The sequence below is a fragment of the Gavialis gangeticus genome, unplaced genomic scaffold (assembly GCF_001723915.1).
Source record: "Gavialis gangeticus isolate Ggan-Ray unplaced genomic scaffold, GavGan_comp1, whole genome shotgun sequence".
Lineage (NCBI taxonomy): Eukaryota > Metazoa > Chordata > Crocodylia > Gavialidae > Gavialis > Gavialis gangeticus.
This window is the reverse complement of record NW_017729016.1, coordinates 6,598,503-6,617,311: the sequence shown is the minus strand read 5'-3', so window position 1 is coordinate 6,617,311 and position 18,809 is coordinate 6,598,503. Positions and strand designations below refer to the sequence as shown.

The window sequence follows — 18,809 nt, the reverse complement described above, 5'->3', positions numbered from 1 at the left end:
GAGCCCTGTGGGACCCCACTTCCCACATCCTTCCAGGTTTGCCCCTCCATAATTTAATCTCAATTAAATTTAACCAAATTCTTAAAAAAAATATCCAGCACTCAAAATATTGAAGCCAAATTCTAATGGACAAACAAATGTCTTTAGTCCTATTCTAGTTATCAAGGAGGCAATTTTCCACCTGATTTCCCTTTGTAAAAATCAATTCCAATTAATCCATTTAATTTTATTATTATTATTATTACTTAACTTGCATTCTCTGTGTCTGTCTACATATACACTTGGAGAACAGTTTCATAGTTAGTAGGGTCGGAAGGGACCTGAGCAGATCATCAAGTCCGACCGCCTGCCATGGCAGGAAAGAGTACCGGGGTCAAACGACCCCAGCAATGGCGTTGCTACAAGACTCCTCAAAGTGATTATACAAAACACATCTAGTACAGTTAGTTTACAATGAAACACATTCAATACGGCAAGTCACTCTTTAAGTTAAGCAGGTTACAATCTGCTTAAAGGGAGTAAAGTGATTTTTTTGGGGTAAAAAATACTTACGGTTCCCAGCCTGGCCTGCTGCCTGAAGAACGAACCGGATTGCCTCTTATTGGCTGACCTGTTTAGGGGGCAAAAAAAAAAAAAAACCAAAAAAAACCAACAAGATTTTGCATTTAGTTCAGCTGAAAATAAATATTTAGAAAAAAGTCTCGATACACTTGTAGTTACTTGCCAGTAGTGGGTATTGACTGTCCCTGTGAAGCAAGCTGTCCTGGTAATGCTGGCTGTCCTAGTACAGGAACCTGGTAGCCCTAAGGATAAAGGATGAAAAAAATTAGTAAAGCAATTGTCTTAAAATACAGGAGTCATTTTGTATGCTGAAGTAAAACATACCTTTACTTTCTCTTCCATCACAGTGCTGATTGCAAGAGAGGAAGAAGTTTTTGAATGCTCCGAGGCTGTCACAACAGCAGCAGGAGGTATAACACTATCTGCATCCCTGAAAAAAACCCCACATACATACACATAAGATCTGTGCCATTCAAATCCACTGATTTAGAATACCACTGGAAGTACAAAGATTGAGCCAAGTTTTTAAAAAAAAAACACCAAAATTACTTCAGACTGGAAAACTATATACTTTTATACCAGTTATCTTAGGAATACACTAGACACAGTACAAATTAAATGAAGTTGTAGATGCATTTTTAACATGGAAGGTAAAAAGGGAAATGTGTAAGTCTTCTGTACATGTAAATGTACTACAGATTTTAAAAGGTACACGACTTGGATGTTACATACGCTGCAAAGCCAAGGTTTAAATTAAATGTGTACAAGTTTCCAGACAGGGATTTAGAGGCTGGACTGTTATTCTGAATAACGGCCTCAGCAATCAGTAATACCTTTAGCCTGTAGTCTACAATACCTCCAACTAATGGGTAGAGGCACTTCCTAGATTCAAACCACAGAGTTAAGGCGGCAAAAAAGCCTTACGCTGCAGTCGTTGATTATTTTACTTTATTTTAATGACATTTCAACAGGAACAGTTTGGATCTTAAACATTACAGTATGCAGAGTTAAATGTAAATACAGCAAAAGCTTTGTTATCCGGCACCCATGGGGAATTGGGGGTGCCGGATAACAAAATATGCCGGTTACCTGAGAGGCCGCCTCTCCTGCCGCGTCCGATGCGCCGCCGCCCCTCCTGCCGCATCGCCACCCCTCCCGCTGCAAAGGACAGGGAGGGGGGCAGAAGAGAAAGGAGAAAAAAAAACAACCACCTGTTATTGTGGGGTCTTGGCAGCACAGGCTGCTTTGCCTTGGGCCATGGGGGCTTGGCAAAACCATAAGTGCCACAGTGGGCATTTCCGGTTTCGCTTTTACCTTACAAGCCGGCATGCCAGTTAATAGAGCATGCCGGCTTGTAAAGGGCAGCTTTTAGTGCGAGTGTGTGTGTGTAAGTAAAATTATTGCTACAAGGTTATATATATGACCTACTACTTCCCGGAATGTGCACCGTTGGCATGATTCTGTATTTTAATGGAACCTGTTCTGACCCTAGATCACTGGTTCTCAACCTTTTCAGACTCAAGGAACCTCTTGGAAAATGTCATGTTATAATTTTCATTTGTTTTCAAACCACAGAAAAATACAGCAGTTCTGTTTCAAAGAACTCAGAAAAGCCACAACAAATCAGAAAGGTTCTAACACTGATTTCTTGTTTGAAATCTCTGAATTTATCTTGTGAATCATGTTTGCATTCTTGTAAACCCTGGTAATGTGAATGTGAAATACAATAAAATAAGTTAGAGCTTCCTAGGGTGTACCTGGAGCCAAAAGGGAGGCATGTGCTAATTGTGTCACCCATCATTACAGGATGTACAAGTAGCTATCAGACAAATCAAGCACCAGAGGTAAAAATAGGGGAAAGAAGAGTTAAGGTTATGTATCTTCCAAGTTTACTTACCGAAAAGGTCCATCTGTCTTTTCAGAGCGAAGAGATATGGACAAATCAGCAGCAGCTCCAGGTCCAGAAGACGGATTTGCTGACATAGTAGCAGATGCAGACGACTGACTAGGAGTCAACGATGATGTTAAAGAAGCAGCAGAATGAGCAGGTGAAGTTACTGGAATCATTAGAGGATCCTGTTGTCTGGAAACAGTTGGCCTCACTACAGGTTGCATGTTCCGCTGGACTGTTGGTCTTGGTTGTTGCATCTGCTTACGGAGCCTTTTGGTGTAGCCAGTTTCATTTTTGAAGTTGTTTACAGCCTAAAAATAGAAAAATCATTGTTACATAAAGATTACTATTCTCATATAAAACCCCTTTCATTTATTTAGAGTTAAGATTGCCCACAGGCACGGAAGTATATAAAAACTTCAGATAAATCAGCTTATCACATTATCTGTATGTTTCTGAAAAAACTGCCTGAAAGCAAAAATTAATATTGCTATTTAAACTTCTGTAGTAAGCTCCACTGTAGTAAAGAAGGGAAGTACATTCCATGTAGAGCTATTCAAATTCAGGCTGCCTGATGACTTAGGAACTAGCACTGCAATAGTTTATACTTTCATAGGAAAAAGTCAAACTGGAAAGGACCTCTCAAGGTCATCTAGTCCAGTCCTCTGCTCAAGGCAGGATTATCTCCGACTAAATAGCCACTTTGTTCTCTGCACAGTTGTAAAAGGTGAAAGCAGAAATTCTTCCTGTGAAAACTTAAAATCTGAAAAATGCATTTGACCACACACGTACTCAACAAATTATATCCGTCAGTGGTCACTGCTGAAATTGAGAAAATCAGATAATTGATGGATTTATTTGAACAAGGCAGGACGCAAACATCTTATATATTGCAACTGATTTGAAAAATAATTCTCAACTTAGCCTTAATTATGGAAAAGCTGTTATAAATCCGATTTTCCTACTGCCTAGGTATTTGCAAAGACAGTGTTACACATAGCATAAGCTTACCTGGCGTAAGAACTTGTTGGCAATTAAAGCATCAGGGGAAACATCTGTCTGATGACAAGTTGGACAGGTATGGTCATCTGATTCCAGTAGTGCTGTTCTGATACCTGTAAACCATTAGAAATACCGAGTAAAAAAAACCCAAAAAAACTTTTGCTGAGCTAAAAATCTTTCGTCCATACTATCTTGTCAAATCCATGTGCAAGATTAACACTAGGCTCCAAGGAAAATTAACTTGGATTGCAAGCATATAAAAGTGTTTTTTACCTGCCATAATAACTAAAAGACTTGAAAGGTAAATGTGCTGGGAGTTAACATTCCTACTGTATAAGCATTACATTTATTAAGCTTCTTGAAGCTTTACGTGGGCCAGCATTTCAAGCTAGTTTAGTCCTTAGCCTAGGTGAAAAACATTTAATTTCCAGAGCAAAATCACTGAGTTTTAGCATGTGCTATTATTTTAACACAAATCGTTTAACCATCCAGCTTTAAGAATGACTATCATCTCATACAGAAACAATGACAGAATGATTATACTTTAAAAAGATTTTTTTTTGGTAAAGAAGGTTTACAAAGAACTGCTTCCACAGCTTTATGGAAATGCTAGTGAAAAAAATGCTTTTTTTGAGTTCAAACATCATTTCGTAGTATTTCACAATCCTCACAGTGAAGTTAGTGCAGAAGTCAAAAGAAAATCAGCTAGTTTAGCTGAGTCAGTTGTACAAGCAGTCAGAGCCTCAAGAAAAATGGTTACGTTGCATTCTTAAGAATTCATCAAACTGGGTTAAAATTATTTTGACCGGCCTTTAAAAGAAATTTCAACAAGGGCCTACCCTTCCGATGGTTTCACCCTACAGTTAATTGTCTATGCTAATATTCCAAATGTAACAGGGGCTACATGACAATCGTTAACAAATCAAAGCGAGAAGGACTGGAGAAATCATTTACTCAAAAAAGATGCAGTCAGTAGCACAGCGACTGTACAGAACAGCAATTGTTTGCTATTCTGGTGTTTATTACTCCCTACATAAACGTTACTCTGATTTTTGAGCTATAAGCCTTCTTTTTTCCTTTACTGCCAAATAAAATGCAAGACCTTGCTGGTTAAGGCACCATCCCTTTCTAAAATGTCAATTTAATACACTCATTTTTGTTCATTCATTTCCCATTCACTACTGTAAGATCACCAAATCCAACCTGATACATTTAGCAGCTTGAGTTAAGTGTAACACTAGAATATGGCACTTACATTCATCACAATAACTGTTTCCACAGCAGGGAATGACAACTGCATCAGTCATTATATCTTTGCAGATCAGACACAACAATTCATCTGGAATAGGATCTTCCTCTTCTGAAGAGGAAGATGGCTCCTCTGGTAGAAAAGGGGGCTTTTCCTTCTTTCCTATGGCATAAGCCTCCCTAAAAGAAAATAATTTTCATTTCAAATAATCTGATTATGGAAATGTCACCAAAACTACCAATGTTATCACTAGATTAAAAAGAAAAATACCAATTGCATACTTCAAATGCTCAGCATTATTGATATTACAAAAAAAGCCAGCATCAGGTACTTATTTGATCTGTGCTAATTACTCAGGTATGATACAGTTTCTACATAAAGCAGCACATCACAGAAAAATATAGTAAAGTTTTCCAGTGCCATATATATAGAATGAATTCTTGCTAATAGTTTTTAAAGGGTATTTTAATTCATTTAGATTAAAACAGAAGGGATGTTTTTTGTATTTTTAAGGCCACTGCATCTTGGCTGACAGCCAGCAGTTACAGCTTAAGCTACCAAAGGTTTCTTAGGTCTTGCAAGGATGTCCAAGAGCCTCATTCTTTTCAGCTGGGAGTCTGCAAGCTGGGGAGTGCCTCATCCAGAGCATTCTGCCACTGCAGTACACTCATTCTCTGCCTCCCAAGTACCTGTCCCCTGCTCTTACCACTACAAAATATTTTATTGTGACAGTGATATACCATCAACACATGTATTTCTAGGAAGTATTTCACAGAACGACAAAACTGCCTTTATTTTCAGCATCCCATTACCATGGTATTTAAAACACAACTACACAAATAAAAGCATGTTAGGTGCTTGGTGGTTACTGCCCATTTGTATGCTTTCATTCTACACAAGCATGTGGCAGCTTTCCCTCTGAAAGCTGGATGACAGCCGGCATTTGCTAAGGACAGGAGCATGCACAGTCACCACACTACAAATCACTGGTTTCCCACCCTGTACTACCATGATGTAACCAGGTTGTGCAGACACACTCTTAAAGTATTGGCAAGCCAAAGCTTTCAATCCAGCAACAGGAAACAGGCAAGATTCAATGCTATTCCTGAACTTAACCTTTGCCCATCTCTTTAGGCTTATTTAAGAAATACACATTATGAAATGTTATATTCCCTCTAGCATGTTTCAGTCCAGACTTTCCTAACATTTTACTGCCAAAGTTGATTACAAGAAAACAAATAAAAATTGGGAGACAAGAGGTTGCTTGATATGACAACACGTGTTGTCATATCAAGCTCAGTTTGCATAGATGGCTATATATACATGTATAAATGGAACAAGACATTAAGAATACATTTTGCCCCACAGGCTGGAATCCTGAAGTCTGCCAAAATTAGACCCAGGGTGGCAGTTTGCCATGGCTGCACCTAACTCCTGTTAAATACAGCTGGCTGCAGTGGCTCTGACACAGGGGGATTATAGATGCCAGCCAATGCAGCTTCGCTCCCATCCAAGCACTTGTGTACTGGCCCATTAGTCACATTTCAGCCTGCTCTGAAGTACTTACGCATCAATTGTTGGTATTGCATATTTTCCTGTGTTTGTAAGCATGGCTCCTTTTGTATTGGGATCCTTCACCTCCATCATAAAACTTCTAGGAATTCCTGTGCTCTTTTTAATCCTGGGAACAGACTCAAAATTTTTGTCCTGTTAAGAAATAAACATCCAGATATAGCTCATCTTTAAAGGGATATTTCACGGGTTATTGAATCTGACTGCTGAAAACGTGTATTTAATTCTCTCCCCCCCCCGCAACTGAGTACTACCTTATAACACATATAGAAGGCAGGGCAGGATAGCACCCTCATCTAAATTTTGGCGTTATTTCTCCACAGACAAAGCCTTTTATTTTGGATCGCATGGTAAAAATAGACAGCAGCTTATCCTGGGTCTGAAAGTCCATAGCAAAGGACAATCGTTTAGGCACAGTTTGAATAGCAATACATTCCAATCAGCCACCACTGTCCCAGAAACAAGTGTTATCTCAGATACTTCACAGATACTTCAAGTGGGACAATGGGCGTGTACCTCTGCACTTCAGACTACCATAGCTTACTCTACTCATGAGAGCACACTTATAGTCTGAGAAATATCGTGATCCAGCAATATACTTAGGTAGAAACTTTGAACTCAGTGAATAAAGTCAAAAATATACCCACAAGTCTTTGCAGGATCACTGCCTACTCTTTCCTTTTCACATCTCATCTCAAGTAGCAAATGAAAAATCTTTATGCTACATAACATGTATCAGGTAAATGCTAATCCACTGGAAAATGAGTATGTTCATCATTCTACATTCATTATAACGATGGTATGACAGTCTATGGCCAAACTACTAGGGAGGCATTAAAACACTAATTTGTTTTTTCATAAAAAAAATTTATGTTGAAATCTTGAGATCATAACATAAGGTCTCAGATGAGGATGAACTGTGCCAGAACTTGTAATAGGAAGGCAACTGAAGGTGCCCTAAGAATGAGCTAGAGACAAAATTATGACACCTACACTGAAGAAACAAAAGCAAATTTCACCTTCAACACAATTTTTTCTTCCGTTTTAAACTTTTAAATGAAGTTTCTTTCAAACTACCATTGATTGGGAGGTGGGGAGGCTAAAACCACACAGCATCATTTTAGAATCATTGGACATTGTAACACGTATAAGCACTGCAACGCCGAGCACTTTTCAAAGTGCTTAGTGCTGTGACACTTACAGTTGTCTAAGTGGAGAAATGTGCGTCAGTGCTGAGAAAACAGCAGCAGCACGCTCTGAGCTTCAACACCTTGGAGATGCTTTAGCTCAAAACTGTACAGCCATTTTCTATGCGCTGACACGCATTTCGCCATTTATACAACTGCACATGGCACAACATAGTACATGTCAGCTCGCATGTGCTGCAAACTCTGTTAATCGAGTCTGCTCAGCAGCAGCGGATCTCTGGCAGGTTGTCGAACAAAAAGGTATGTGTATAAATGCCCGATGTGATAAAATGTTTAGGCAAACAGACTAGAAAACAGCCAGCTATTGTGACAATAACTAAGCCTGCACTTCTTACATGCACTTGAAATGCGCAGTTGCTACTTTTTAGTACAGAATGCATTGTGGCACAGGCCTCTTTCAATTCTTGCCATTCAGAGGAACATAAACAAAAGTATTCAGAAATTTTTTAAAGAGCATTCAGGTACTCACAGCCCCGACCTCTGTAAGGGTAACAAAGCAAAGAGGAATCTGAGTTACAGACTTCCCCCTTCCACCAATAAGAATGTCTCACTAAATTGTATAAGTCACCACAGGACACAAGGGCCTTTGCTCTGAATTATTTTGCCTATGCACATAAAGTTAGATCATCAGTGAAAATTCAGTGAATCGGGAATATTCAAAACAAAACAGCACTGTAGTTCCACCAGGCTCTTACCCCATTTGTTGGGCAGTTCTTTATGTAATGGCCAGGTTTTCCACAACGAAAGCATGTGTATGATGGTGGAGGTGGGCCCAAGGGCTTCTTCATGTAACTAAAGGTTTAAAAAAAATAAAAATAAAGGTGTGCATGTGTCTAACTTAAAAAGAACCCAAAACACCAAAAACAAGCACAATCTTTAAATAACAGATCTGATATGAACACTTACTTGACGGGATCATATTCATGGCCAGACTGTGACATCATAGCTTTTATTTTATCTTCTTCGGAAGCATTGGCTTCAGCCAGATTGGCAGTCTGTTTAATAGGTAATTATTTGACACACACATTAGAAACACATTGAAGTCCACACAGCCAAAGACAACACCACTCATCCAATCCTGTAAAGAGCAGCACAGCTCTAGCTGAAGTTGCATTAATATAGCTGCTTACATAAATACATATTGTCCTGAAGATGTTCTGGGGAGTCCTTAGGCCAATACATGATGTTTGTGTGCCTATTAGTTCATTTGAGAAAAAACTTTCTTGGGCACTCAAAACCTTAGGCTCTGTTTGTACCTTACATAAAGACTTGTGTAACTGCTCCAATTTTCTCTTATACAGAAGTGGGCTGAAACTAAGTGTAAAAAAAACCCTTATTCAGTATTTTTAAGACACTAGATTTTGGGCTCCAGGCTATCTATGAAAAAATATGTAGTAACAGAGTATGTTTTCATTTAGAAACATGAATACAGGTTTAATAGCAGCATTTACATTTTGTAATGTAAAAGGGACAGTCAACTTGACAAATCTGAAACTGGCTTCCCCCCCCCTTCTTTTTTAAGTCCAACTTTTGACACCACTTCCTTTCAGAGTGCATGCTTAATTCCAGATTTCTTTTCAAAGTTTTTCTTTGTTCCCCTACTGTGGATTTATATGGACATTTTCAATAATACAAAAAACCCCCTCTGTGTAAACAGACTCAAGTGTATTTTAATTAACCAGCAATATTTAGTGTTGTAATTACAGCAGATACAGTATTCACTGCACAGTTTTCTAGTGGACTGTCCTTTTAATATACAAATCGTAAATGTAATCCTTATATGTGGAGTTAGCCTTGCAAAAATATTGAAGCCAACTTAAAAAGAGAATTAAAAAAATTTGTCAGTTTTTGTTAAAATATTTACTATACACTAGTCCAGATACAAGCAGGGTCTAAGGAAGTGACTGCTAATTACTTGGATCTTCAAGCACCTAGCATTCAGATCAACCACTCGTCTTATCCTTTTATACAGTCATTCACAAAAGCAACCAACTAGTTTCAACATTTTATTAAAAGATTGTTTCATATACAAAGCTTTTTCTTAACAACAAAAAAAATTGACAGCTATGAAATCATATCCATTAACATTTACAGAAAATGTGCTTTACAGATACTCAACTAATTTGTTTGAACCCAAACAGTTTACAAACACACCCAAAACCACAAAACATTAGTAGGAATAGACCAAAATTCAAATATGGCATTTAATACAAGATAGGAATAAAATGGAAAACTGTTAAACACATTGCCTCCATGCTAAGCCATTCTGCATTGAAGAGGTTAAAGTAAGTAACAGTTTTGAGTTGTTTGTAATGTTTCTTCATTTAAAAAAAAGTCTAAAAAACTTTTAAAAAATTGTACACCACTTGGACAGTTTTTTGCATCTTAGAATAAGAAACTTGACATGAGTTTACAAAACAGAGGACAGATTTAGGGACAGCACTAATGGAAACCAAATCTCTTTTGATAGCCAATTCTTAAGTAAAAAAAAAAAAAAATTGCTGAATGCACACAAGATCTTTCACCTGTATGTTGGTGGTGGGGAAATTGCAGATGGAAAGATTTTTGTCTTTCCTGGCATGAGCTCCAGATTTTGCCCTCAAAAGAAGAAGTCTAACTACTCTGCAATAGGTCCTACCCTTTCTTGGAATTTTAAAGGGCAAAAACTTAATTGCCTGATGCACTGATATCTTTAATAAGTAGTCACTAGTGCTTTCCCAGACAAAAGTACACATTATTGAGCATAAAATGCAAGCAGTTTCATAGCAAAACATGGCATTACAACATTTTCAGGTCACATTTGCCAATATGCCACACATACACATTGGTATATTCCTATAAACAATTAGATACATTTACACAATTTACACAGTCTGTGTTCAAACAAATTAGGTTGTATAAATGCTGTTCACTGTATATGTACTACAAGTCTACAAATTAGGAAGTTATGTGCGACATTCAAAGAGCTGATCTATCAGTGGAAAGTCTACAAATGCAAAAAATAACATGCAATTGTCCATGTTATGGAAACACTTCTACTTGGCTGTTACAAAAAGCCCTGAAAAGTCCATAACTTACAGCCAGTATTTTAAATTCTTCTTTAAAAAGTGCGCTAGCTTCCAAAGCAAAATTACTGAAACGTATGAAAGAAACGGTAAACAGCTTCTGAAGTGCTTCTTTCTTGTGTCTTGAAGATGATTAATACTGCAACATTATGTTGAGGCTGATAAGGTACTCCCCTTCTATCTTCCCAAACTGGGAACTACTCTTTACAGGATAGTATCAATCAATATGTACACACATTTTCAAGTTAAACTCAGCACTTTTCACTAAAAGTTTTGTTCAAATTACAAAAATTAACCAGATATAGATCACAGTATGGGACTTAAAATACCAAGCAAATAATTCATTGTTAGATTTGACAAAAAAAATATATATGCATATATACCTTTGTGAGCTGGGCCAGAGAAATAGATGCAGAAGAGTCATCAATCTGTTCACAAAAAATTAAACACACATTCAAGTTTCACAATCAAGACATAGCAATATTTACCACTACAGCAGTTTGAGAGTCTACATGGGTATCTTCTGTCTCTCTATGAGAGGCATTTTCAAAGTAGTTTGATTTTTTTGCCCCAAACACATGAAATTACATCTAGGAAAGCTTTCAAAGGTATGCGTGTCAAGAGAGGCCACCTTCTAAGGGAAAAGAAGCTGAAACACTGAAGCACCTTACTAAGGTTAGCTTATTACTTCAGAGTATGTTCTCCCCTTGGAATGCTCCTAAAATCCCTATATCCATGAGAATTAAGTATATGAAGACAACAAACATTTTCCCTTTTAAGCCAAATTAAGTTACTTAAAAATATTTTAAAAAAATATTTAGTTGGACAGAAATGTGGTAACATAGGGAAGTATTTTAATGTATTTTGGAATTTAACATTTAAATCAGTCAACATAATGCATGTGATTATGCTTCATGAAAAGCACCCGCAACTTCTTGCCAAAACAAAGCACATGCACAATCAGGCAATGGAGATAAAAACTTGGGGGAGAGGGTTTCCGTAAATGAAACCCATCATTTAGTCCACAGCATATAAATGAATTGTCAGAATTAAAGTAGGAAAAGTAAAACTCTGTAAACTGTAGATGCCAGAGGTTTACCAAAACTGAGGAAGCAGTGAAATAAGTCTGATTTTCATTAGAGCTGAATGGCATATCATAAAAATGTATGCTGAAAACATGCAAGCTGGTATCTTTCAGTATTTCCATATCCAAATCCCACAGAAGATTCAATTTTAACATCAGCCATAAACAGAGATTACAGCTCAATTGTGGACACATGCAAAAAACACACTGGCGATGATAAAGGCGAAGGGTTTCAGTCTTGATCCCAAAAGCAGTTCTTCGTGCTGGCAAATGCTTACACCTGCCAATGGGGAGCAACTTGCACAAATGAGACCTAACACCTACTCTGACTTATCACCCCTGCAGTTTTTCCATGCATAAAAAGCACAATCCCCATGTGCTGTTCAAGCCACACTGAATTGTAATACATCACCATCAACAACAAATATAAGTAATCATATAATTCACTAATATACTTAGTTTGATTCACTAATGGAACAGAACTTTCCAATATAGAGAGAGATTTTGGGGTTCACTCTTTATTGTGGCTTAAAACTGAATAGATCAGAGAAACTTAATAAAATTTCCCAACACAAAAATAAAGATCTCTCTCAGGAGAAGACAATATCACCATCATAAGAGTTTATAAAAACAAAGCAAAAACAGATGTAAATAATTTCCCTTTAAAGAACCTTACATTCTATGTTACTAAGAGTGATAATGTTCAACCAGAGTTTTGTTAGTCAAACTTTAAGGAAAACATATTTGCAGTAAACCTCCTCTTCTCTCCATAAGGGATCCTGAAATGTCCAATTACATGTTCACAAAGGACTTTCCCAAACAAGCACAGTACGTGGAACAGTTTTCTTATTAATTTTTTAGACACTTAAAAAAATAAAAAAGTTCTGAAAAAAATTCCATGGAAGGGAAATTAGTGTCAAAGGCTGAGGCCCAATTTTAACACTAAGACCTTGAAATCTGTTTTAATGAGTTTTACTTGGTGGGGCAAATTTAAGTCTTTTGTAAAATCCCTACATTCATTTATGTTAAAAAAGGAATGTCATTAAAATTATTAAACATCTGATACTCCACATGCCACTCCTTTCTAAGTGTGGAAGTAAACAGGGCTATATATTGACCAGAACAGCTGATAACATAAAAAAGCATTTTTTGCCATTCATTATTTTATGAATATTTTAATAGCATGTCCATAACTTGACTTGAAAATGTTTAATAAAAAAATTAAACTGGAGTCTTGCTTTTGTAATAGGCCCTACTTCCAATCTTGAACAAATCTAGCTGGCATCATGATTTGATTTATAATGCTGTTTCATGAATAATACAGCCTACAGATTCCAATCGACATCTTAAGAGATAGGTAACATTGTCATTTCTAACCACTAAACTACCACCAGAAAGAAGTAGGTGGCTGATCAGCATCTCAGTGAATATATTATCTTGGGAACCTCTTTCCTATCGTTCCTGTGCTGATCCCTTCTCTCTCCCCTCCCCTTTTTTCTTTCTACTGGAGTATTTTATCAAGTTCCCTGCAAGCCCCTGGATTTAGACCTATGGAAACTCCATCTCCAAGGCTCTTGAGCTTTCAGAGATCTTTCCTCAGGCAAAAATAATACTGTAGGATTTTTTTTTTTAAATCAACAAATACTGAATGACGTTTGCTGCACTGGAACCTGTTTCAGAGAAGATTATCCCAGTTCCACTGGGCAGAGTGAATGAAGGGGGAAAACAGAAAAACCAGGAGGAAAGCTCACTATCCAATCCCAAGCTTTACATGTAATGTCTTAGACCACTTAGACTACAACTACATTTTAGTTTCAGCAGTCACTTAAGGTTAACAATACTCAGTTTTAGCACAAGACTTGGTCAGCTGGGATTTCAGTTAAGTTTGTGACTATATTCCATTGAAGGGACAATGCTTTATAGCAGTGGGGGCCAACCTTTTGGCAGATGTGCTGCAAATCAGCCACATACTCTCCTCATGTGCCAATCCAATCCTCTCCCCCTGCCCAATCTGTCACTGTGCTGTCCCCTCAATCTGCCATTTGCCACACCCAGAAGCTGCCCATGTCACCTATGAAACACATGCCGCAGGTTGGCCACCCCTGCTTCACAAGATGGGGCACTAATTTTGACTACGGATTTTTATTGCTCCTAAAATATTAATACTAATAAATCAGTCACTTGGTCTCAGAACAAAAGTTCAGTCCCTAGCTCTGACTATGGTGGTGTCAGAATGGCACAGATTTGGAAAACATCAGAGGATAAACTAATTTATAAAAGAGCAGGACAATGGAGAAGTGGTCAAGCTATGTATAAAATTATTGACATTTATATCAGCTATACCAGCCTATTTTTTGCTATACTTTGTTTTTTATAGTAGTGGTAGTAGCAGGCACCTGTCTGTCTCATAAGACAATAGAATTACGTCGAGTGAGACATCAGCTCGCTGAACGTAATCCTCGCTTGAAAATAAAGTGAAGCTGTAGTGACCCCTCCAGGGTCAAAAGCCTAGGCAATGTATATGGACTAGCATATCAGCTTTCTACCCACTTAGCTCCAATTTACCACAGCCAAGTTCTGCTTTCAGATAAAATGAGTTTGTGCCCATGCAATTAAGGGCAGAATTTAGTCTCTGATTTTAGATCAGGCTGGACAATTAATGGTAACTGTAATTACGTCCCCAACACTGAAAATGCCTGATCTTGTACGACATCCAGGGCGAGAATTATTATTAACAGAAGTTGAACAGATATAGAGGACTGGCAAGATCAGGCCCAAATTACAGTTTTCCAAGTGCAATCATGAAAACAAGAAAAAAAAAGAAAAGTGTTTCATTTTGCTTCCCTTTTAACTGAAGCAGTTCTAACTAGAATATAGCCATTCCTAAGATAATTTTTTTTTTTAACAAAAAAAATCTACATTAGCTCATAGTAAAGTGCTACTTAGAAATGTAACACAGACATGCCAGGGAACACACAAGGCTAAGAGAATGTTAACTTTATTTATAAACATGTTATTTGTGTTTATTTATACACATGCTAGGAAACAAAAAGGAAAGTGAACTGGTTTCAATAAATAAATACTCATCTGAATTAGATCAAATACTGTAAATGTGATTCACATAAATGCAGTACATTAATTACTTAGGGTAACTAGGCCAATCAAACAAATCTGGACTTGGGCTGACACAGTTATGTAAGAAAAAAATTTGAATCAACTGCCAATAGAGTTTTAGATATTAGATTATGGTTTTAGCAGCTTTTAAAATCTTTACACTAAAAAGGTTTGTATTTTAGATTGACTGCATATCATTTCATGAGAACCAGAAGCTATTTTCTTCATAAAACATAAGCCCACAGTTCAGAAATTTCTAGATTTCATTATCCTAACATCCTATCAAGTAACCAGATCCAATAATCCAAGATTAGTGTAATGCCTTTTTAAAAGTGAAAAATAAAAACACCAAATAATAATGTGGGATACTAATTAGGACTAGACTGAATTTCTTGAATTATGTACAATGTTCAACATGAGCAGTGAATCAAAATCTGGCCCATCTCAAGCTAAACATTTGCTCATGTATCTTATAGATCAGCATTTAGTAACAGACTGACACTAAGTTTTTCAAACCTAAAAAAAATGCCAACTTTTTTTCAAAATGTAAAAATTGAAGTGGTGACGTTCTAAAGAAAGGCTTAGCCATCAATAACTTAGGGAGCCACCACAGTCAAAAAACACTGAAATCACGGGTGCTGCAAGTGAGATTTGACGTTCATATGGTTTTCATCCTCAGACCGCACAAAGGTCTAGCCTTTGCTACAATTTGTACATCAAGTTTTAGATATTTTGCCTGCAGGCACCCTACTAAGCTAGGCTGAACAAAAGAAAGCAGAAAAGCCATACACAGAAATTCAGAATACCACATTGAGGACCATAAGATATTCACACCCATGATAACCTTCAAGACATTTATGTACTCAGAGGGGGCCCAAACAACGTCTTTTTAACAGTACAGTTTTAAGGAATATAAATATTCAAAATATTTCAGGACAGCAAGATAAATCATTTGGCTGCACAAAATTGCTCATGAAAAATGTAAGGGAATCTTCATTTCAGCATTTGTTTGAACCCCACATCAGAATTAAGAAACAATACCAAGTTTAACAATAATGGTTTCTCTGCGGTTTTTGATAACATTTTCAAAAACCATTAGGCAAAAAAAGTATTAAAAACGAAAGCTAAGTGATACAATGTGAAAATGGCAAAATATACACTCCAAACATTTTTATTGCAAGAAACAAAAAGCACACAACAACCCGTACAAACATACATATTACTAACTATAGACAGACAGATGTAGAACATGGCATCATGTTCAGTTGTGCAAACCTTGAACCTACATGATCTGAAAATGATCATACATTATCTGTACAACACAGAGTCATACAGGAAATATTCTGGCATATTCAATATGAAATACAACGCATTATTTGGCACAAATACCAAAATTCACATTAAAAAGTGTGCAAACGATACCATTGCTCATTTTTTTACTATACTATATTAAATACATTGTATTTACAATATATATATATGTATATATATACTGTGTCTCAGAAACTGTATTTTAAGTTAATGTTTAAAAAATTTATTTCTACATTACTGGTTATAATTAAGTGCAGTGTGTAGAAAAAGTGTGAGATTGTGTTTTTACATACTGCTTTTGATGGTCCACTCACTGGTTCAGTTCGACTTCTAGAACAAGAAATAAAAGTTGTCAGAATATCTACGAGTGCTTGAATTCATTATACAGAAGAGTGAAAACACTATATTATGAACTGCCAATACTTTTGAGTTCTGGAACATTGTTTAGGGAATGTGGAAGTTAACACACCTACATACAAAGTGCTTTTGTTTCAGGCAGAATTATTACTTAAGTTGCTTTGGGTTGTCGAAAAACATTTTTTAAGATTCGCATACGGAATAAATGAAAAACAATTTAAAACTTCAAGTCTTTGGATATTTGACTGTCACTATATAAACATTCTAAACGTGAATTATTCTACACAACATTTTTGTAATCTAGTAAGATAATGATCCATCTAAATCTGGAATTGCTTTTGTCCAAACAACTTCCATATTCCTAATAAATTAATTTAAGATCAGATGCGATGTTTGGTTTCTGAAAAATAACAGTGACAGTCTAGAAAGTTTGAAGCAAACTTTTTCTTTCTTAAATCAGTATGGCAAAGCAGAATCATTTAGTGAAGACTACAATATTGTAAGCCAGCAGTCCTCACAAAAGAACTTTTGTGGAAGCCCAAACACAGTGGTCAGAACTGCTACATTTAACCATTAAAGTGCCCAAATATTAAACATTTTATATAAACTATGTTGACTAAAAGTAGTAGTAGAAATGTCACCTGAAAGTAGTTTCTAGGATTTTGTGCGATTTAGAAGTCCTGTGACAAAAAAAAAGGTCTTAAATTGCCAGAACGTGATTAAAAATAATCCTGAATATTCTACAGTATTTAGGAAATCTCTTACTGAAAACTTGTTGAGATTCCATGTATTGACTACTGATTCTGCATGCTTTATGGTGAATTAGGCATGCAAGTGTTGGTACAGCTAATAAAGGGTTATTAATTCATGCAGCTCGCTAAAGTGTCCTCTAAGCTGGGACAGTTTAAAGATGCTCATAAATTCTACAGAGGGGGTGCACACTTCCAAATTTCACTGTTAAAACAGTTTCAGGTTCATAACTGTATATATCCCAAAGTTGGGGCTATGCAAGGAGCTTCTCAAAATTAACAGAGATTTGTTTTTCAATGCCATTATTACCTTTAAAAACATGCTACAATATGAATAGCAAAGTTTAAAAGGCACTGTAACATACCACAATAATGATACCCTTTGGGGCATGTAATCTTAAAGCTGCTTAGTTTGAATTAACTATACTACTGAGCAGCTTAATCACTAGACTAGTTAACAGGCTGCAGGTACTCTTAACTGAATCTTCTATCCTATCAGCTAGGAGGACCAGAGAAGTAGCTGATCATCTGTAAGGAGAAAGCAACACACACCATTCCTACCCCGTCCTCTGCACATTTTTATCCAGCTATTTATTTGGTTATTATTACTCTTAGAATCAAAGCACCTAGTTCTGGAGCAGCACTAGGAAAGAGGAGATGGTATCTACCCAGCCTTGGAGGATTAATTGAATCATTCAGGCAAAGCTTGTGTAACCAATGCAGAATAGGGATGATCTACACACAGTAGCAAGAAAGCTGCAATTGAGTTTACCTGAATTTCTTACATTTTAGCCAACTGTACATCTGCCATTTGATATTACAAGGACTAACTGGGAAGTGAACATTTAGAGCTCAACAGTACCAACATGGTATAAAAACTGAATTAGAAAGATAACAAGAATTATTCTTATTCATATGTAAAAGGGCTGAATTTCAAATTGAAGAGGGACTGTCTACTCCCACTGCCACACATGGAAAATGACATACTTGGGGACCTTGCTCCTTTTGCCTTACTATAAAGCACTGATGATTTCTTGGAATCTGCTAGGTCTCTTTCCTATAAATGAAACTTCTAGCATGTGCAAGGCGCAGGATTAGTGGACTTGGCCTTTAACATTTTGCATCTATGCAAGATTCTAACATCTCTCTCATTATTAGCAATTTATATTTATAAAAGTACTTCCTTGTCCCAAAACAGATGTTAAAAAACCACCCCAAAAACAAAACAAACACTCATCCACTACTGAGTAACAGCCACTTCTGGGATTGGAATTTATTTTTTTAGATTTATATGCTGTCTGTGGCAACAAAGGAATGAGTCAGAAGGTGTGCACACAAGTTTGTATGGCAAATGTTATGTAGTTTCTTTTCTAAAAATAATGTTACAAAATCTTCTCTTTCCATGGAAGACAGGTAAGACCATCTTTTGAGACCTTAAGCAGCTACCAGCCCAAAGAATAAGCCAAACACAATTCTTTGACAGAAACCAAAAATTCTGAAATTTGAGTAATTTGGAATTTTAGTAACCCTGCAGTTTTAAAACACCTTTCTGGCAAATTTCAGGTCCAATTCCTCCAGCTAAAATGAGTACTAGCAGCAGCTTTCATGACAGCAGAACCCAGACCTAAGTTCGAACATTTCTAACA

At 36.7% G+C, this 18,809-nt stretch overlaps 1 protein-coding gene across 5 annotated transcripts in view; it reads right to left on the bottom strand.

The window, feature by feature from the left end:
* RBBP6 (RB binding protein 6, ubiquitin ligase) overlaps positions 1-18,809 on the bottom strand; it is a 41,428-nt gene that overhangs the window by 8,171 nt on the left and 14,448 nt on the right. For 3 of the 5 annotated variants that reach the window (XM_019512776.1, XM_019512778.1, XM_019512779.1), the window contains exons 3-15: positions 17,056-17,094; positions 16,351-16,387; positions 10,932-10,976; positions 8,390-8,478; positions 8,179-8,275; positions 6,271-6,410; positions 4,710-4,882; positions 3,464-3,567; positions 2,459-2,763; positions 1,651-1,719; positions 886-991; positions 725-803; positions 553-610 (exon numbers count right to left, since the gene is read on the bottom strand). In XM_019512776.1, coding sequence (XP_019368321.1) covers positions 553-610; positions 725-803; positions 886-991; positions 1,651-1,719; positions 2,459-2,763; positions 3,464-3,567; positions 4,710-4,882; positions 6,271-6,410; positions 8,179-8,275; positions 8,390-8,478; positions 10,932-10,976; positions 16,351-16,387; positions 17,056-17,094 — 1,341 coding nt within the window. The remainder of the gene's footprint in view (positions 1-552; positions 611-724; positions 804-885; positions 992-1,650; positions 1,720-2,458; positions 2,764-3,463; positions 3,568-4,709; positions 4,883-6,270; positions 6,411-8,178; positions 8,276-8,389; positions 8,479-10,931; positions 10,977-16,350; positions 16,388-17,055; positions 17,095-18,809) is intronic. The other 2 variants (XM_019512777.1, XM_019512780.1) reach the window with 1 other exon arrangement.